The sequence below is a fragment of the Labeo rohita genome, chromosome 10 (genome assembly GCF_022985175.1).
Source record: "Labeo rohita strain BAU-BD-2019 chromosome 10, IGBB_LRoh.1.0, whole genome shotgun sequence".
Classification (NCBI taxonomy): Eukaryota; Metazoa; Chordata; class Actinopteri; order Cypriniformes; family Cyprinidae; genus Labeo; species Labeo rohita.
This window is the reverse complement of record NC_066878.1, coordinates 23713629-23734856: the sequence shown is the minus strand read 5'-3', so window position 1 is coordinate 23734856 and position 21228 is coordinate 23713629. Positions and strand designations below refer to the sequence as shown.

The following is a 21228-nucleotide window of genomic DNA, read 5'->3' as shown; positions in this document are numbered from 1 at the left end:
ACAACAGAAGAGAGAAAATCTGGACTTCTGTGCTGCAGCTTATGTTTGACATGTCTGTTGATCCTGTAGGAGATGGATATCGATGAAATCCTAAAGAGAGCAGAGACCAGAGAGAACGACCCTGGACCATCCACTGTAGGAGAAGAGCTCCTCTCACAATTTAAGGTATGCACTTTAACCCTTACTGCAAATACTTCTGACATCAGTGATCACCTTCCACACACTGGATCTTCTCCAGAGGCTGTCAGTTACTCGATTAACAATGCTTGCTCCATCCTGCAGGTGGCAAATTTCTCCATGATGGAGGATGAGGAAATCGACATGGACACTGAGAGGGATGATAAAAACTGGGATGACATTATCCCAGAGGAGCAGCGGAGGAGACTTGAGGAAGAGGAGCGACAAAAAGAGCTAGCAGAGATCTATTTACTGCCTCGCATGAGGAAATGTGCTAAACAGGTTAGCCAGTCATACAGTGTTCAACGGTGCCAGTAATGTCAAATGTCTGGGTTATATCATGAACTTTATTCATTGTATAAAATTCATGGTGTTGATGAATGCATACACACCTAGTTCTTTGTGCTGTTTTAATGTCCTTTTTTTGTAATGACAGATCAACTTTAATGGAAACGAGGGCAGACGTAGCCGGAACAGACGATACTCTGGTTCAGACAGCGATTCTGTCTCTGACAGAAAGAGGCCCAAGAAACGAGGAAGACCTCGAACTATTCCAAGAGAGAACATTAAGGGTTTCACCGATGCTGAGATACGCAGGTAAAGCTGATGATTCTACAGTAATTCAAGACTATACTTTGTAAAATTGTATTGCTTCATTTTGTATGAACACTGTTTACTATAAAACTTTTTTTCCCCACACAGGTTTATCAAAAGTTATAAAAAGTTCGGTGGCCCTTTAGAAAGGTGGGTAGTTTTTTTTTTTTTTTATAGCTTCATGTGGTATCAGTTGCGCTTTGGCCTCTCTCATTGGTATGACTGTCTGTGTATTCCAGGCTTGATGCTATTGCTCGTGATGCTGAGTTGGTGGATAAATCAGAGCATGATCTGCGGCGTCTGGCTGAGACTGTACATAACGGCTGTTTGAAAACGCTAAGGGAGAACCCCTGTGGACCAGAAAGAACCTCAGGCAAGAGCAGCACAAAATCACACTGACAGATTACTGAGGTGTCTGTGTAAAAGATGGCCTGGAGGGCATGAAATTGTGGCTGGGTTGTATTTTGTTCATTTCACTCATTCCACGTAATCTGCAGTCATGTTTCGAGAAATTCATGCCTCTGGGTTATCGGTGTCAGCTGTTTCCAGCCTTGATGAGTTTACCTCACCTAAATGAAAAGCACATTTAATTGCACGGGTGCAGTTACAACATTTTGGATGTCATAAAAAGACAACTGGTTAATTTTTACACTCCCATCAAAGTGAATCAATTTGCCTTCATATGAAGCATTTGTGGTTGGAAATCCCCATCCCACTTACCAAGGCCTGGCTTGATTGTGTTCTGTGTTCATTTATATTAGGAGGCAGGCGAGGGAAGGTGAAAGGACCCACCTTTAGGATCTCAGGGGTTCAGGTCAATGCTAAGCTAGTGATCTCTCATGAGGAGGAACTGGCACCATTACACAAGGCCATTCCTGCTGACCCAGAGGAGAGGAAAAGGTAATTAACATTAACGTAATTTCATTGGAATTCATGCACCCCTAGCCTGATTTTGACAGTTTTGCTTTTTAATTGTTTGCATCATGTTTTTGCTTGGCTTTAGTGCAGTAGCATTAAGCTGAAAGTTTAAAAGTAGTTTTAAAAGAGCCTCAAGATCCCAAGACACTGTATTTTATACTTTGTGAGGGCAAAAAAAACACCCACTTTTTTCATGCACCTGTCAAGTTTGATATTTTGGGCTTTTTGGTTTTTCATAGTATTTTTTCAGACTATTGGAAAGAAAACATCCAAAAGACACTACGTTTTTAATTTATAGCACTTTATCTATTTGTGTCAATAGATTTCAATTGCAGTACATATTTTTAAAGGCAGATTTCTCAAAATGAGTTTTTTTTTTTTCTCCTACATTGAGCCATAAATCTCCACTTCAGTAATACTTACACACACCAAACTTTACACATTTATTCCTGTCTATATCCTGAAGGTTTTTACAGAGAGTTTGTTCATATATAATTTGCTGATTTTATACAACATTATCCCCACAAAGTTTTTTTCTGAATTATGGAGTAACAAACATTTGACACTAATATGTAAAAAACTATACAAGAAACTGACTTGATCCTGTTTAGATTTTTTTTTGTACTAGAAATGTATGCAAATTAGCGCATTTCATTAAATAAAGCCTCATTTGCATATTTAAACCTAACATTTTAGAAAACTTGTAATACAAAAAAATGTTTGCAATTATCAATGTAATCAATCAACTGGGTAAGTAAGGTGATAACTATTAGTTCATTTTTTTTTTTTTTTTTTTTTTTCTATTCAGTCTTGCTTGCAGTGTCTCGCTTAAACAAGACAGTTTGTTTTGAATATTTACAGGTATATAATCCCATGCCACTCAAAGGCAGCTCATTTTGACATTGAGTGGGGTAAAGAAGACGACTCCAGCCTGCTTATTGGAATTTATGAGTACGGATATGGCAGCTGGGAGATGATCAAGATGGACCCAGACCTCAACCTCACACATAAGGTGCAGAAATGCATTGAGGAGCAGTGGTGTTTCATTAATATGCAATTACACTGTTGTTTTGGTGATAATGCATGGCATTTAAATGATACATTGTTACAAAACGTGTTGCAGCTCCTTCCAGATGATCCTGACAAGAAGCCACAGGCCAAACAGTTGCAGACACGAGCTGACTACCTCATCAAATTACTGAGCAAAGACCTCGCCAAGAAGGAAGCACAGAAACAAGCCGGCACAGTGAGTCACGCAGATTAAACACAATACTCACAAATTACTACAAAACATCACTTGGTTTACTAAAAGCTGACGTAAGCAACAAATTGGACTTGTGAAGTGGCTAAATTATAACTTGTAACAATAACATTGTCTATGAATGGCTCATATATTTTCATTTGCTGTTCAGTGGTTGATTGATCACACAATGCGATCAATGATGTTCCATCTGCTCTATAGGCAAATTCACGCAAGAGAAAACCACGGGGCAAGAAGAATAAAGCTGTAAAACCCAAGATGGATGACGTGACGAACAGTCTGTCCTCTGCACCGCCATCAGATAAGAGCTCTGAAGAAGAGGATGAGAAGGAGGAAGAGGAAAAGGTTTGTGTTGATGTACTAGTGCTGCTATAACAAGTGAGGGTCAAGGCTGTGCCATAGATTAATAATGGCAGTGGCAGTGATGTTTTCTAGTCTTTCTGTAGTCACAAAAAAATATATATTCTGTATGTGTAGTCTCTCTATATTTCTTGTTCATGGTAATAAGTGCTGAGAATGCACTTTTACAAGGTACGTTGTTAGAAACAGTAAAGCCTTTACAGCGTGGTTTCCCAAGACCTAAGATTTGCACTTAGGCTTGAGTGGATGCATTTCTGACCACATTGCCTGAGACTGATCTTAACGAAGAAGTTCACTTCAAGAACAAAAATTTACAGATAATGTACTTGCCCTCTTGTCATCCAAGATGTTCATGTCTTTCTTCAGTCGTAAAGAAATTGTTTTTTGAGGAAAACATTTCAGGATTTTTCTCCATGTAATGGACTGATATGGTGCCCCGAATTTGAACTTTCAAACTGCGGTTTAAATGCGGCTTCAAATGGCTCTAAACGATCCCAGCCAAGAAAGGTCTTATCTAGCAAAACGATTGGTTATTTTCTAAAAAAATAAATAAATAAAAAATGTACAATTTCTATTTTGACCTCAAATGCTCGTCTTGTCTTGTTTGCCTGAACTCTGTTTTTTCCGGTTCTCCTCCAACTTTAAAATCATCCTACATTGCTGCAAAAGTACCAACCCAGTGTTTATAAAGTGAACAAGCAAAGAAGATAAAAAAAACAAGAGTTCAGGCAGACGAGACGAGTCGAGCGTTAAAGAGTATATCAATTTTGCTAGATAAGACCCATTTGAAGCTGCATTTAAACTGTGTTTTGAAAGTTCAAATTCGGGGGCACCATTGAAGTCCATTATATGGAGAAAAATCCTGAAATGTTTTCCTCAAAAAACAAAATTTCTTTATGACTGAAGACAGAAAGACATGAACATCTTGCATGACAAGGGGGGTGAGTACATTGTCAATTTTTGTTCTGAAAGTGAACTTCTCCTCTAATACCAGGAGTAAACGAGTACAGATACATCCTAACTACAAGTCATTTCATGAAGTTACAGGAACAAAATAGGTTTGGCAGAAAGTGGTGGGACATTTTAAATGATCACCTTGGTTGTTTGACAGCCTTGATGAAATAAAGTCTCACGACTCTCACCCATCACCTGTGCTAAAGTGTTTTTGTGTTCTAACAGGAAACTCCTCCAGTTAAGACGGCCAACAGAAGAGCACGTGTGCCAGAGCGGTCGGTAAAGGAGGAGGAGGACGAGGAGGAGGATGAGGAATCTGATGAGGACGAGCCTGAGGATAAAGAGCCCGAAGAAAAGGACGTAACGGAGAAAGTGGTCAAAAAAGAGATTAAGAAGGAGAAGAAAGAAGAGGGTCGGGACAGCAAGGAGAGGGAACCAAAAGAGAAGGAGATCAAGTCAGAGCCTGAAGAAGAGTCTCCTGCAGAGAAGGTCACTATGCTCATGATGACGCAACTCTCATACAGTACTAACTATGGCCTTACTTTGAAACTTACTGAGCTGCTTACCTAGACAGTGTTTTTGGAAATCAAAGGCACATTTCAAGTCAATGTGGCATCCATTTAGCTGATTGTTGTTTATTTCTTTTTTTTTTTTTTTTTTTTTTTTTTTTTTTTTAATGGAATGTGCACTTTTCCATTGTTTTGCATTAGTCACTCATCCCAGCCTTATTCTATGACTGTTTTTTTGTTTAAAAACAATAACTGTTTTGTGTTTTTCATAGCAGTTGAGATGTGTATCAGGGCTGCACAATTAATCGAATTTCTAATCGTGATTACAATTACAGATGCCACAATTATGTAGTCGTTCATAGGCTCAATTACAAAAATTACATTGTTTTAATTTTTAAATGTATTAAAAAAATTATATTTAAAGAAACTATATATAAAAATGTGACATGCAGTTGCTTCAAACTGTGGGGAAAAAAAAAAAGTTTTGCTGCGAAACTATTCAAATCATCATTCAGTGTAAATTGTGATCATCATAAGTAATAATCGCAATTACAATTTCAAGGGAATAATCAACAATTATGATTTTTGTCGTAATCGTGCAGCCCTAATATGTATAAACTTGGTGTTATTTCAAAAAAGCTTCATGTTGGTAGAATCAGTGAGAAGAATCAGGAGTTCAGTCTCAGTCCCTTTTTTCTCCCGTTCTGAATCAATGAGTTCGACAGATTTTTGGAAAAACAGGCTATTGGTGTGACACACTGACTAAAATAGTTTAATGTCAACTGGTGGGTCTTCAGCAGACACATCCTAACAATTGCAAAAATGCTCTTCTAAGCAATTTGCTAGGTTTTAAGACTTTGTTGTATCCAAATATACTACTGGGTAGAACATTTGCATGAATTGTTATTCAAAAGCCGTTGACTGCATTTTCAGGCTGTAGAGGTGAAAACAGAAGTGCGGGAAAAGAAAGCCGACACTCCTGTGCACACGCCCTCAGGAGGAGATGCAATTCCACTGTCTGAGGAGTCTGAAGAATTGGACCAGAAAACCTTTAGTGTGGTGAGTTTGTGGCATCTCGCTAAACGGTTTTTATTTTAAACGGCCAATTTTCAGGCTGGAGCCTTATTTAGAGTTAAGTGAGTTTTCTCTGGTTAGATAATAACCCTTTTGACTTCCTCCTTGCTTGATATTGCTGGAAGCTGATGGGGTGGATTCTGAAGTACTTAAAAACCATGGTCGTATTTGCATCTAATCCAAACCTTTACCAAAAATTTCAAAGCCACATCACAAACACTGACTGTTAACTGTGTAGTGATTTTGTAACCAAGCGTTCTTCCTGAGTACTTGCACTTGAATGGTTAAATGCAAACTGATAATTTTTTGTTGAAATGTTTGACAAGTAGGAAGATCTTAGTTTCATACAGAGCTAATATCTTCTTTTATAAATGACATGGATGTGTAATGAAGTGTCTGTCTATGTGTTTGTCAGTGTAAGGAGCGCATGCGGCCAGTGAAGGCAGCACTCAAGCAGCTGGATCGTCCAGAGAAGGGCCTGTCTGAGCGCGAGCAGCTGGAGCACACGCGCCAATGCCTGATCAAAATAGGAGATCACATCACTGAGTGTCTGAGAGAATACACCAACCCCGAACAGATCAAACAGTGGAGGAAGTACGGACATTTTATCATGAGCTTAGTATGCACAATATATAACTGAATGTCAATATTGAGGTTATCAATACCTTGTTTATTCCCAAATTCCAGAAATCTGTGGATATTTGTTTCAAAATTCACGGAATTTGATGCAAGGAAACTGCATAAACTGTATAAACACGCCATCAAGAAAAGACAAGAAAATGCTCAGGTATGGACACTGTTTTCTGTAATATTTGGATGTTTTTGCTGGATTAATGTCTTTAATAAATTATTCCAATCATTATCTTTGGGATGTTATAATTGAAATTTGATGTTTGTTTCATTTCAGGCAGTGGAGCAGAACACTAGCACTGTAAATACACAAAGCTTTAAACATGCAGGTATGTCTGCTCTCCATCTTGTGTCCAATGAATGTGATTAACATCCATGCATAGTGTACATCTGATTTTAAAGTCTCATAAAATCCCTTATTTACTAAACTGTAAATGTTTCACCCATCCATGCAGGTTTGTTTGACCTTGTAAAGGTCAACCTGATGTGACACATGCTGTACTTATGTAATCATTTAGTCTGCTTGAAACTCTTTGTATGTCTGTGAGCTCTCATTCAGATCTGCTTCTGTCCAGTCAACAACCGGTGGATGAACCCTGCCCCAAATTTTTTGATAATCTATTTCTCTTGGATTTGCATCACAATACGAAGAAAAGATCTGTTGCTACTGCAGCTTTAATGGTGTATGGATAATGCCACGTTTCTGCTAATCTGTATAACACAGAATGGTGTTGTTTTTGCAGATGTTGAGCGGATAAAGGAGTCACAGCAGGACGACAGCAGCAGAGACAGCTACAGCTCTGACAGACACCACTCATCTCGCTACCACGAACACAGCAAAGATCGGCACACAGGCGACTCGTACAGGAAGAGCTCAGATTCCAGGAAGAGACCCTACTCCTCTTTCAGCAACGGCAAAGACCACAGAGAGCGAGAGAGAGACCAGTACAGAGAAAGAGGAGAGCGACAAGACAGCAGGTCAGTACACATGCTTTTCTGTTGCCTTTACTCTAAAATTGAAACATTAGCAGCTTTCGCATACACAATTCCTTGATTCAGTTTGAGTACTTCATTTAACAACAAAAAAAACCACATTAACTGCATTTTGCCTGTGTTGAGTAATTGGGTGTAACATAGCATAGGAGCATAGGGCTGTAACGATAAACCGATTTGTGGATCTATACTGCGATTTTTACGAATGCATCGTGATTCTTTCTTGAATTGATTCTAAGCTTAGTTTTTAACAACAGATGGCACTATAGGCTAGTTTTTAACCGCACACTTGAATGCTCTCGAAGAGCACTTTTGTATTTTGGTTCAATGGTTTTGAACTATATGAATGATTATTTTAAGTTCAAGTGGTGTGTGTAAGGAACTGAATGCAAGCAGAGTATGGCTGTTTCTAAAGCAAGTAGTGCTGTCTGCTGTTCAAGCTCAGAATTGATTCAAGAGAGGATCGCAATGCATTTGGAAAATTGCAGTATCAATCCACAAATCGATTTATCGTTACACCCCTAAGTAGTAGGCAAAATACTGTAAGTGGCACCGTAATTTCACAGATGGGTATCCATGAAACGCATTATTGGACTGTTTTCCAAAGCTGCATGATATATTAAACCCATTTAAAAATCATAAAGCATAATGCTGCTGTGAATTCACAAACGCTACGTTTTAATTAAATTTATGCAATGCAGGTTTAATATATGTGACCCTGGACCACAAAACCAGTCATAAGAGTTTTTTTTAAATTGAGATATATGAGCTTTCCATTGATGTATGGTTTGTTAGGATAGGACAGTATTTGCCTGGAATACAACTATTTGAAAATCTGTAATCTGAGGGTGCAAAAAAATCTAAATATAGAGAAAATCACCTTTAAAGTTGTCCAAATGAAGTTCTTAGCAATGCATATTACTAATACAAAAATTAAATTTTGATACATTTACAGGAGAAAATAAATATCTTCATGGAACTTGATCTTTACTTAATATCCTAATGATTTTTGGCATACTTTGTTTTGTTGGCTATTGCTACAAACATACCTGTGCTAATTAAGACTTTAGGTTTAGGTTTTGTAGTCCAGGGTCACATATGTGCTTTATTTACATGTGCTTGATGCTTCACACAAACTTTTAACATTTACATGTGTGGAGCATCTCACACTTTTATTATACTGTTCATCTGGGAATACAAAGTGTGCCATTTCATCAGATTTGTAGGGTAAATTATTTAGAAATGCAGGCGAATGCACAGGAGAACTGTTCATCGTGATTTCAGAATAATGACACGTTTTGGTGTCCACATATTCAAGAAATGACAGTGGCTGTAGCATTTCTGTCATAAACAAATAGCCAAATAATAAAATGAAGTGGACATTTGAATTAAATGTTGTTTAGTTAATATTAAACAAGGATTAGATTGCGCTGTAAAATGTAAAAACAATCATCAGGCCGTTGGCACCTTCTGCAGGCATTTGTTATAATGCAAAATGTACGTTAGTTTTGTTGTTTAAAAAAAGATTGCCTTATTGCTATTACGTGTTTTAATGATTTTTAAAGGCTGTTTTTCACTTTTTTATTACTACAAATTTTTTAAATTATAATGATCTGATTAATTGTCAGAGTAATCGACAGATTACTTGATTACCAAAATAATTGTTAATGACAGCCCTAATATACAGTCACTGGTACAAATGTAACTCTTAATGGAGTGGTTTGTATGAAGCAAAAAAAAAACAGGATATCATGGCCAAAAAATAATTTGTTCCCTCTTTTTAGGTCAGTTGTGACTATGTTGTGCTAATGTTTCCTTTTTTTTTTTTTTTTTTTTTTTAAATTTAGCCAAATTTAAACAAGGGAAAATATTACTGAAGCCTGACCATGGTATAACTACAAGGAAACGAAGTTGTGACATTTCTTGGCATAGATTTCTATATTAATGCTGTGTGTAGACAAAGTTAGAATGCAAGAAGCACAAACGTGTACTATGTATGTAAACGATGTTAAAGGAGAAGTTCACTTCCAAAACAAAGATTCACATATAATGTAATCACCCCCCTTGTCATCCAAGATTTTCACGTCTGTCTTCCTTCAGTCGTAAAGAAATTGTTTTTGGAGAAAAAAAAATTCAGGATTTTTCTCCAAATAATGGACTGCTATGGTGCCCCGAGTTTGAACTGCCAAAATGTAGTTTAAATGCAGCTTCAAATGATCCAAAATGCGGCTGTAAATGATCCCAGCCGAGAAAGAAGGGTCTTATCTAGCGAAACGATCGGTTATTTTTATAAAAATAATTGATTTTGGAAGTTCAAAATCGGGGCACCATATCAGTCCATTATATGGAGAAAAATCCTAAAATGTTTTCCTCAAAAAAACAATTTCATTACGACTGAAGAAAGACAGACATAGATGTGGATGACGAGGGGTGAGTACATTATGTGTGAATCTTTAAGAAGTGGACTTCTCCTTTAAGGACAATTTGGGGATTATTGCCCAATGGAAGCTTAAAGTTAAATTTCCCATTTAAAAACTTTGTTTTATTTTTGTTTGGAAAAATGGAAAGTTAATAGTTTTGATGTTTAACATTGGCAGATTGCCTTTATTTCTGGGCAATAGTTTGCACGAAAATGAAAATTCTGTCATTATTTATTTACCTTTAACTTGTTACAAACTTGTATGAGTTTTGAAGAAACTCTGGAAGTCAGTGGCTACATCTGTGATGTTCTATGGCTTTTCCTGCAGTTCCTAGATGTGAAAGGTTGAATTTCTCTATACTTGAATTTGTAGTATAATAAAGCAGTAAACCCCAAGAAGCTGTGGTTTACAGTGATTTTTGTAATGGCAAAGGGGCTGAGAAAACAGAGCAAATAAAGTGTAATGATATAAATAAAAAAACAGTATTCTTCCACCAAACAATGTAGTTCCTCAGAAACAGTTGTAGTTGCAACAAAGTGGTTGCACACAAATGTTAACAAAGGTGTATGTTTGTAGAGTATTTTTACAGCAGCTTTAAACACAGCTCAACCAATCAGAATCGAGGACCGGAACTATCAGCTTTATAATCATAAAATAAACTAATCGATATCAAACTAAACTTTTAAATGTACATTGTCTTGAATTTATTTAAATAAGCAACTATGTAGCAATTTTTTAATTTCAGGTTGTTTATGAGTTAAAGGTCATGTGATGTGTCATCATCAAGTCAAGTCACCTTTATTCATATAGCGCTTTATGCAATACAGATTGCGTAAAAGCAGCTTTACAGTATTAAACAGGAAAAGGTGTGTTGATAATGCAAGAGGACAATAGTAGACAGTATTTCAGTTAGTCAGTTCATCATTAATTCAGTGATGTCATCGTCTAGCTAGTTCTCTTTAGGTAGTGTTTGTGCATTATCATGCTGATCGTGTTTTACTGTCGTAACGTGCCTCTGAATGACTCCTTTCGCAGATACTACAGCGAGAGCAAGCACAGGAAGCTGGACGAGCACCGCTCCAGCAGAGAGCACCGATCAGAAAGCAACTCCAAGGACAGGACGCACTCCGAACACCGATTCCACTCTGAGCACCGGCCCGCCTCCGACTACACGCATCACAAATCGTCCCGGGACTACCGCTACCATTCGGACTGGCAGATGGAGCACCGGCCGCGCTCGCCACGAGACCAGCGCTCGCCGTACGACTCGCGCTCGCCGCTCGGACGCCGCTCGCCTTTCGAGTACTCGTCCGACCACAGAAGCACACCCGAACAGGTCTGGAGCGGCCGCAAGACATAACGTTCTCCGCTCCGCTCCGCTCGTTTCTGATTAGCCATAGACACACAACACACAGGAAATGCCTTAGGGGACTGTTGGCCGCTGCACTGGGGCTCTGGGAGTGCCACCCTTTCCTACTCACCTTGGAGGAAACACAGATCACATATTTTTGTATTTAAGAGTTAGCTGCATTCTTTCGTAGGTGCTGCAGAGTAATTTTTTTTAATTATTATTTTTATAAATTGACTACTTTCCTTTTTTGTTTTTTTGTTTTTCGTTTCGTTTTTTACTTGGAAACAGATGAATCCATGTTTCACTCTCCCGTGCGACACTGGATCCGGACATACGCCCGTAAATAAACGCGACGCAGCTTATTTAAGAAGTGTTGAGTGAAAGGATGCTACAAGCGTGTGTGTGTCGTCTCTATCCGCTGGAGGACGTAAGGGGTTTCTGTTCTGAAGGACTGGGGTTCACCTTCCAAAGTACCTCGTTTACAGTGTTTTGTGACCATTTTGCCAATTTTTATCTGTAATTTGTTTTTGTTTTTTTCTTTCCATCATGCTTGAATTATTTAAATCTGTCTCGGCTGTAAAATAATCTGGACTATTTTTAGTGCGCATCAGATAATGTCACTTTTTCACATTGTACTACTGTAAATTATTGTATAAAGTAAATCAAATGGGCTTTTCTCAGGCTGGTATTTTTTTAACTATTTCCCCATCGACTCAGGCTATTTTCTCTTTTCCTTCGTTTTTTGTTTTTGACTTTTCTTAATCTCGCTAGTTTTGAATCATGAAATGGAACGGGGTAAATATTCCACGTGTGTTCGTTCTGTAGGATCGTTCGGTTTGTTGATCTCCTCATTGGTTTCTCTCTATATTTGTAAGCGAATTGGCCTCGCTTTATAACGGAATCATGTCAAAAAAAGATGAACTGTGTAACAAAAAAAAGGACATGAAAGGGTCGATCATAGCTAGAGGCACTTATGAGCTCTCCTTAGAACATTTCCATGATAATCTTTCCTTATGTTTTCTATAAATGTTGGCAATAATGTAATATTTTCTATGCAGCCCGAGTGTTTTTGGTGACTGGCCCGACTAAGTCAGAATGCTGTTACAGGACGTACTGATGTATATAGATTTCCTTCTATATTTCAAATCCAAATTTACACTGAAAATGCATGGATTTTTAAAGTAATTGTTTTATATAATTGTTTATAAAGTCATTAAACTCAAATCACTGTTTTCACCTGTAATCTGGCTTTAATGTAATTGAATGTGCTTTCAAGTACTTTTCATGCCATCATTTTCAAAAAAGATTTCCAAATTAGAAGCCTTTAATACAGAGATGGGTTGTCATTTGCAAATTTTTCAAAACTAGTTTGTTTTTGGGTAAACGGCCAATGATGATTGTCACTTCAATGTGGCTGATTTTAATTCCAGGAAACTTGAATAGTTTCCAGTTTAGCCAAACTGTCACTATTGTCAGCAATGCACTGCATCACTGTTAAAAGCACAGTTATCTGTATTTGCATGTATTTCTGCTCCAAAGAATTAAAGGAGAAGTCCACTTCCAGAACAACAATTTACAGATAATGTACTCACCTCCTTGTCATCCAAGATGTTCATGTCTTTCTGTCTTCAGTCGTGAAGAAATTATGTTTGAGGAAAACATTTCAGGATTTTTCTCCATATAATGGATTGATATGGTGTCCCGATTTTGAGCTTCCAAAATGCTGTTTAAATGCGGCTTCAAAGGGCTCTAAACGATCCCAGCCAAGGAAGAAGGGTCTTATCTAGCGAAACGATTGGTCTTTTTTTTTGAAAAATAAAAATGTGTATACTTTAAGCACGAAAGCTGGTGTAGCACAGGCTCTGGGATGCGCGTCCACCTACATTCTGCGTGATCTTTCAACGTGATTCAATAGTACATCGCTAGATAAGACACTTCTTCCTCGGCTGGGATCGTTTAGAGCCATTTGAAGCTGCATTTAGGTCGTTCACAATCAGGGCACCAGTAAAGTCCATTACATGGAGAAAAATCATGAAATGTTTTCCTCAAAAACACTAATAATTTCTTCACGGCTAAAGACAAAGTTATGAACATCTTGGATGACAAGGGAGTGAGTAAATATTTTGTAAATTGTTGTTCTGAAAGTGGACTTCTCCTTTAAGAACATTTACTTTCAAATTCAAGTACAAGTGCAAGAGGATGGAGGAAATGCATAAGTTGACTATTGTGGTTACAGAAACTGGCAGAAGTGAGAAAATTGCTGATGACACCAATTTACACTATTTTACAAGTAAAAAACCGACAGCATGCTTTCACTACTTTAGTACTGGAAGAAAAGCTTGCTTAACCCAGCCTACAGCATCTCATTTAGCATGCACCTATAGTCCACTCAGCTGTGGTTTGATTAATTATAACAGAAGTGATGAGACAATCAAGCCCATTTCCTCCAATAGTTTGTTTAATAGTCGACATCAAATGCATGATTCATATGCGTACAGTTTCACTGGTATCAGAAGAGACATTTCTACAAACAAAAAACGTATCACACATAAATATATCATCATAGAATGCATATGTTAAATGGCCCAAGATGCAGGATAAACCATTTTATGATCCTATAATACAAGCCAAAGGCTTATGATCTCTATAGGAAAGATAAAGATGTGTACTGAGACTGAAGCATTGCAGGGTGAGCGTCATCTTGTAACATGATCTATGTCTTACCCGCTTAAACACAACTATGGTAACTGGGCTGTCTGATGTAATCTAATATGGCTGCCACAGGTTAAAAAACAGGCACAGGCAAAGGGAGTAACAATAATTAGCCCACTTCCAGTTGTTTGAAAAATAAGAGCATATAAAGGCAACATTTATTCAGGCAAGTGTCGTCCTGTAGGACAGGAAGCGGTTGAAATGGCTGTGGATTTTAGTAGGTCTTCTTCTCCTCAAATATTAGGTTGGCAGTGGCCTTCTTGGCTGCAAGACAACATAAAAGACCAGATTATCAACAGTTCATGATTGCAAACTGAATGCTAGTCATTCTAGAAAACAGAGTTTGGAAATGTAAATCTCAAATCATTGATCTGTCAGTGAAAATCACTTATATTTGTTTGCCATTCCTCCACTCAACTGACAAAAAACAGCAAAGACACAAAATGTATTTGGGTTTCACCTTCATCTTTAAACTTGTCTGCCGCCTCTGATGCTTTATCTGTGATGTCTTTCATCACATTGTCGATCTTGGCTTCATTCTTCAAGAAGAAGGGCCGAATGATTCTTGTGTAGATCAGAACGGAGCCGTTTGATGGAGTTGGAGCCATGCACCATACCAAGAAAGCGCACTAGCGAGAAACAAAGCCATTACGGTCTACTCCATATTACAAACTCAAACACTAAGCATTAATAACAAGATTTTACATATGAAAACATGAATGTGTCCACTTCAGTCCACAAAGTTATTCCATTAGAGGTTCAAGCACGAAATGCACTAAAGTAAACCTGTTTGAACTGTAACTAACGTTTTTTTTTTTACATTGTGATATTTTATGTACCTCAATCTAAAGAGGCACCACCATTTTTAATGGTAGTCAAAGTCAATAATGATCATAAACATGTTAATTTTTAAATTTTGCTTTAAAATAAACTTCTAAAAGACTGTTATTAGTTATGCCTGTAAACTGTTAATAGGAAAATAATGGTTTAGTTCACTTACTAGGGAACACATTAGTCTAAGGGTCTAAATCATACTGTCACTTTGTATTTAGGCCATTTGTGTATTTATGATTTAACATTAATCAAATAATCTTCTTTTTCACTGTTCTCTTCATACTGACCCTGCACTGACTTGATGACGACTGGCCCTTTTCTGATATGTTTATCATTTGCTGGATTTTTTTGATGTTTATCAATAATTAAAAATGGTTTTACTATTTATTGTCTGTCATGCACCAATAAAAAGTGAATAAATAGTATGGATGTCACAGTCCTCAATATAATATCGAACCGTTCGGTACGACATCCACAGTTCAATACACGCTTATGAATTGCGGTTTTTCGGTTTTGCATTTATAACTTCCTTGTTTTATTTCTCTCGGAATTTACTGTATGTGTCCCCACGATTTCACGTGCTGAAATGAGGAAACGCTTCCCCGCTTATATTTGAAAAACAACACACGCAGAGCATCTTCCCTTATAATGACATGCAATGATAAGCCTTTCTAAACCTGCTGTCCAACTAAAGTTATAAAAACAAAAGTTATAAAAAACATAACTTTTTAATTCACAACATCAGTCGAGTGTTTGAAATAACTTCCTTATGTGATCTGATGTATATTTTTCTCACAGAATGAGGCAGACAATAAATTCTATACTCATATTCAATGTATGCTGATTAGCAATGGCATATGAAAATAGCCGAGATGGCTTGAAGAAGAACACAGATAAAACATACACTACTGTTCAAAAGTTTGGGGTCAGTACATTTTTATTGTTTCTTTTTTTTTTTTTTTTTTTTTAAGAAATTAATACTTTTATTCACCAAGGATGTATTAAGTTAATAATTAAAAGTTTATTAAAAGTTAATAATAAATAATTTACATTGTTATAAAATATTTATATTTTGAATAAACACTGTACTTTTTAAACTTGTTATTCATGAAAGAATCCTGAAAAAAAAAAAAAAAAAAAAAAAATCACAGGTTCCAAAAAATATTTGGCAGCACAGCTGTTGATATTATCCAACATTGATCATTCTAATAATAAATCTGCATATTAGAATGATTTCTGAAGGATCATGTGACACTTAAGACTGGAGTAACAGCTGATAAAAATTCAGCTTTTCATCACAGGAATAAATTCTATTTTAAAGTATGTTAAAATAAAAAACATTATTTTATATTGTAAAAACATTTTGCAATATTACTGTTTTTTTTCTATATTTTTAATCAAATAAATGCAGCCTTGATGAGCATAAGAGACTTCTTTAAAGACTATTACAAGTCTTACTGACCCCAAACTTTTGAACGGTAGTGTATATTATTGCAGATGAGTGTTTATTGTCCTTACATTTCATCATTCAAAATGTTTAATGTTATATCTTGTTTTTATTAAGTTACAGCAATAGCGATGCCTTTATTTTATTTATTTTTTTACAGCGATGCCTTTATCCATATTAGAGAAGATGTAACAGAACGTCATCAGTGATATCTCTTCAACGCATATGTGAATTTTCCTCTGGTGTCCAGTATGAATGAAACCCATCCTATTTTGCATAAAAATCGAAAAAAATAATACCCAAAATACCCATCTCTCCAAAAATGAAGCAGACATATACTAAACCACGCTTTTTCCAGTATACAGGTTTACGGGAGTATTTTGTTAATTTGCTGTAAAAAAAACAAAAAACAAAAACACTGAAATGGCCGAAAACCGTGGTTAAAAACCGAGGTGCGTATTGAACCGTGGACAAACTGTTTTGTTGCATCCCTAATAAATACCTAATAAATAGTATTTCTTATTAAATGCTAATAATTCCAATAATAGACAGCTTAATTAGAGGTGAAATATTTTTCCAGTGTTGCTTTCATTATGCACTGAAAAGTCCAAATCAATTTGACATGACTGACAACATGTTTTTATTACAACGAAATGCATTTAACTGTAGCTAACAGAACATTTACTGTACAATACCTTTCCCAAAAAGTAGAATGGGAACCAGGAGAGGAAAATGTCAGCAAAGAACTCGGCAACGCTGAACACACCATAAACCACCCAGTAGGTCAGCCATTTGGTGTCGTCATCTTTGGTTGCGCTCTCAATGGCTTTGATTCTGCAAACACATGAAGAGTCACACACAGTCTGATATGACGACCTGAAGTCTGCTAACTCGACACACTGTCTGTCACTTCACATTTACAAATGTTAGATAACAGACAAAAGATAAAGCACTTGATTGTTAATTTAGTGCATTAGATAACTGATTCTCTTAATCTTGTGAGAAGACCAGTGAAACTGATGTTTGCTCATGTGTTTTGTATCATATTTATTGTTTGACATAGTGAGAATATGGAGCTTATCCTCAAGAAAGAAAACATCAAGGCCCAAACTGAGCAAAAATATGCAGTTTGGTTCAGATGTTGTTATTTATATGGTCAAAAAGTAGTATTGCGTTGGCGAATATTGAATGATGATTGAGAGAAACACATTCCTCACTCATTTTTTTTTAAATGATGAATTGAAAATCAAATAAGATGAAAAAAAAAGTTGCTTTAGTCTAGTAAATGTTAATAGGCTGAAATGTTAATCTCAAAATACTACTAATAATGATAGTTATTCATATATACTTATATGTACATATAAACTTATATTTGCTTTATAAAAGTCAGTAAAGAGTTCGTAGCAAAAACACATGGGAAGCACAATCTGAGGGAGTTTAGAATTAAACTTAGAGGCTTTTTCCTTGTTAAAAAGTATGAACTTATCAGTCACGAGGCATGTGGAAGATTGTGTACAGGTTTTTAAGCTTTTTATCATGTTGATAATTTAGAGGCCTCAGAAATGCATGTATCACATATGATAGAGCAGGACTTACAAGGTTAATTTTGTGTGTGATGTCTGGGTTTGTGGGCATAAGGAGTTCAGTGAGCAGCAGAAGACTGAGTCACACGACCTTCTGTGGTTTGCCATCTTTAACCCTGTACTGTGTCAGCATTTCAAGACAAGATTGTGAATTTATACTCATCTTCATAATCCTGTGGTAACACTTCAGTATAGGGAAACATTCTCACTATTAACTAGTTACTTATTAGCATGCCTATTATTAACATATTGGCTGTTTATTAGTACTTATAAAGCACATATTCTGCATGACCATATTCTCCATCCCTAATCCTGCTCAATACCTCATTTTAACAACTACCTTACTATTAATAAGCAGCAAACTCGGAGTTTATTAAGGCAAAAGCCGTAGTTAATGAGCTGATAACAGTGAGAACTGGACCTTAAAATAAAGTGACCCATCCTGTTCATGATTTTATGAATAACTGTATGTTTAATGGGCTGAAATCTGAAGCTGCGATCAGTTTCCGCTAAAAGGGTTTGTTTTGTGAGTTAACAAGTGAAAGCGTGCCTGCTTGACACGCAAGAACAAACCTCACTGATTCCTGTGTGCCAACTGACACATTTCAGCTTCCTTGTAACTATGTTTGATGTGCTTTATGTGTGTGTTGATCAATGTTTCCATGTGGAAGAAAAAGATGCACAACCAACTGAGAGAACCGCAGCCTTGAGAGGCTTGTCAAGCAAAATCGATTCAAGAATTTGGGTGAACTTCACAAGGAATGGACTGAGGCTGGGGTCAAGGCATCAAGAGCCACCACACACAGACGTGTCAAGGAATTTGGCTACAGTTATCGTATTCCTCTTGTTAAGCCACTCCTGAACCACAGACAACGTCAAAGGGGTCTTACCTGGGCTAAGGAGAAGAAGAAATGGACTGTTGCCCAGTGGTCCAAAGTCCTCTTTTCAGATGAGAGCAACCTTTGTGCTTCATTTGGAAACCAAGGTCCTAGAGTCTGGAGGAAGGGTAGAGAAGCTCATAGCCCAAGTTGCTTTAAGTCCAGTGTTAAGTTTCCACAGTCTGTGATGATTTGGGGTGCAATGTCACCTGCTGGTGTTGGTCCACTGTGTTTTTTGAAAACCAAAGTCACTGCACCCATTTACCAAGAAATTTTAGAGCACTTCATGCTTCCTTCTGCTGACCAGCTTTTTAAAGATGCTGATTTCATTTTCCAGCAGGATTTGGCACCAGCCCACACTGCCAAAAGCACCAAAAGTTGGTTAAATGACCATGGTGTTGGTGTGCTTGACTGGTCAGCACCAGACTTGAACCCCATAGAGAATCTATGGAGTATTGTCAAGAGGAAAATGACAAACAAGAGACCAAAAAATGCAGATGAGCTGAAGGCCACTGTCAAAGAAACCTGGGCTTCCACACCACCTCAGCAGTGCCACAGACTGATCACCTCCACGCCACGCCGAATTGAGGCAGTAATTAAAGCAAAATGAGCCCCTACCAAGTATTGAGTACATATACAGCAAATGAACATACTTTCCAGAAGGCCAACAATTCACTAAAAAAGTTTTTTTTATTGGTCTTATGAAGTATTCTAATTTGTCGAAATAGTGAATTGGTGGGTTTTTGTTAAATGCGAGCCAAAATCTTCACAATTAAAAGAACCAAAGACTTAAACTACTTCAGTCTGTGTGCATTTAATTTATTTAATACACAAGTTTCACAATTTGAGTTGAATTACTGAAATAAATGAACTTTTCCACCACATTCTAATTTATTGAGATGCACCTATATATAAAAATTACTTTTATTCTGGATACGATTAATCACGATTAATCGTTTAACAGCACTAATTAAAAGTTTTTGTTTACATAATGTGTGCGTACTGTGTATATTTGTCGTGTATATATAAGGACACACACATGCATGTTTATACTTAAGACAAATATGTCATGTTTTGGATGCAATTAATCGTTTGACAGCATTAATTAAACATTTTTGTTTACATAATATGTGTGTGTACTGTGTATTTATCATGTATATATAAATACACACACATGCATGTATATATTTAAGAAAAATATGTAATGATTTGGATGCGACTAAGAGATTATTTAAGAGCTGTTGATAAGATATTGTTATATGGCTATTTCTGTGTGAGATGCTTGGATGGACAACTAAAAATAAAAATATTGAATTAATGAAAGACTGAATGAACACACATTTTGAAATTGTGAGAAGCATATGCATAATAAGCAATTTCTAATTGTTTCGTTAAATATTGTTGAAGCTTTGTTTTTTGAGTTTATGCAAAGATAATTTCCATTTATATTCAATTTTTCATTCATTTTTGCTATGATGCTAAAAATGATGTTAGAAAATAATGTCGTGTGCGTACTTGTATGCGCAGCCTTAAGGGAATATTACTTATTCATGATGACTGTTGTGAAATAGCAGAGATGTGCATAACGACATATTCGAAATTAACCACGTGAACAAAAAAATAATGTTTCGAAAGAAATTTCATTATTTTACAATGTGCACTTCCTGCTGCGTACCACCGCACTAACTGCTGTGATGACGTCACCACGTTGTAACCGCTAAGATGACGTAATAACCTGCGTGTGATGCCAGAATTAAAAGAATAATAAAAGAGTTCCAACTCACGATATGTACGCAGGATAGACGAATCCGATGAGATTACAGAGCAGAGAAGCGCCGTATCCGATCACCAGATAAATGGCAACGAACAAGATGACAGCTGCAAGACAAAAGACAACATCAACCCGCTGTCAGATCTGTCAGTGTTTCGCACCGTTAAATAAAAAGCTGATTCGTGCTTAAACAGCATTAACGTGAAACTGTTGTTTTTCCCATGATCTGATGTGCCCGACATAACAGCACACATGTGTTCCTGGTTACGATCTTCCTCCAGCAAAGCTCACCATATGCGATGTACGATCTGCTCACTCCAGTCCTCGCCTCGATCTTCGCCAGCACGTCCGTCATGAGATTTTTCTCGTATAGAAACTTCTCGAAGCGTTCTTTTAGACCCTGCGCCATGATTTGTCTGGATTGTTGATGTATTTATTGCGATGTAAAATAAAATTCATGAACAGCAGCTAAACTCCAGCTGCTCTCACTGTGACTTACACGCTGGGGGTGTGACGTCACGCAACCACTTCCTCCACCACACCCTTCATAGCGGGTACAACCGACAGCCACGAAAGAAGGGCTTTTATTTATTTATTTTTATTTAAAGTTGAATGAAGCCGATGCTAAATATGTGGATAGATCTCTTTCTGGCGGCTTTGACTGTATGAAAACCCCAGTGCATCCCCGGTTTGCAGTTTAGCCAGTTGATGATAAACATATTTATGTATCGCACAATCATTATAGATTACAGTCAATCAGAC

At 36.9% G+C, this 21228-nt stretch overlaps 2 protein-coding genes across 2 annotated transcripts in view; one reads left to right on the top strand and one right to left on the bottom strand.

The window, feature by feature from the left end:
* The window catches only part of chd1 (chromodomain helicase DNA binding protein 1), a 25500-nt gene extending 13589 nt beyond the window's left edge, over positions 1-11911 (top strand). Inside the window, exons 22-37 of the mRNA XM_051120979.1 lie at positions 70-165; positions 283-459; positions 614-774; positions 880-921; positions 1011-1144; positions 1533-1671; positions 2551-2701; positions 2813-2935; positions 3152-3295; positions 4490-4753; positions 5707-5832; positions 6263-6441; positions 6535-6634; positions 6755-6806; positions 7221-7455; positions 10926-11911. Coding sequence (XP_050976936.1) covers positions 70-165; positions 283-459; positions 614-774; positions 880-921; positions 1011-1144; positions 1533-1671; positions 2551-2701; positions 2813-2935; positions 3152-3295; positions 4490-4753; positions 5707-5832; positions 6263-6441; positions 6535-6634; positions 6755-6806; positions 7221-7455; positions 10926-11250 — 2448 coding nt within the window. The 3' untranslated portion in view covers positions 11251-11911. The remainder of the gene's footprint in view (positions 1-69; positions 166-282; positions 460-613; positions 775-879; positions 922-1010; positions 1145-1532; positions 1672-2550; positions 2702-2812; positions 2936-3151; positions 3296-4489; positions 4754-5706; positions 5833-6262; positions 6442-6534; positions 6635-6754; positions 6807-7220; positions 7456-10925) is intronic.
* Positions 11912-13677: 1766 nt separating this feature from the next.
* On the bottom strand, positions 13678-21008 carry reep5 (receptor accessory protein 5). Its single transcript, XM_051120845.1, has 5 exons — positions 20758-21008; positions 20480-20573; positions 16930-17068; positions 14414-14582; positions 13678-14217 (listed from the first exon to the last, which is right to left on the bottom strand). Exons 1-5 carry the CDS (start codon positions 20873-20875, stop codon positions 14168-14170), a joined length of 570 nt encoding a protein of 189 aa, XP_050976802.1. The 5' UTR covers positions 20876-21008; the 3' UTR covers positions 13678-14167.
* Positions 21009-21228: the final 220 nt, after the last annotated feature.

Bases quoted from the DNA above. Each gene is read 5' to 3' on its own strand.
- reep5 (XM_051120845.1), bottom strand. From the start codon at position 20,875: ATGGCGCAGGGTCTAAAAGAACGCTTCGAGAAGTTTCTATACGAGAAA. The intron at 17,069-20,479 runs GTGAGTTGGAAC...ATGTGTTTGCAG, and splicing joins GTCTATCCTGCGTACATATC to AATCAAAGCCATTGAGAGCG. The intron at 14,583-16,929 runs GTATTGTACAGT...GTTTCTCGCTAG, and splicing joins CATTCTACTTTTTGGGAAAG to TGCGCTTTCTTGGTATGGTG.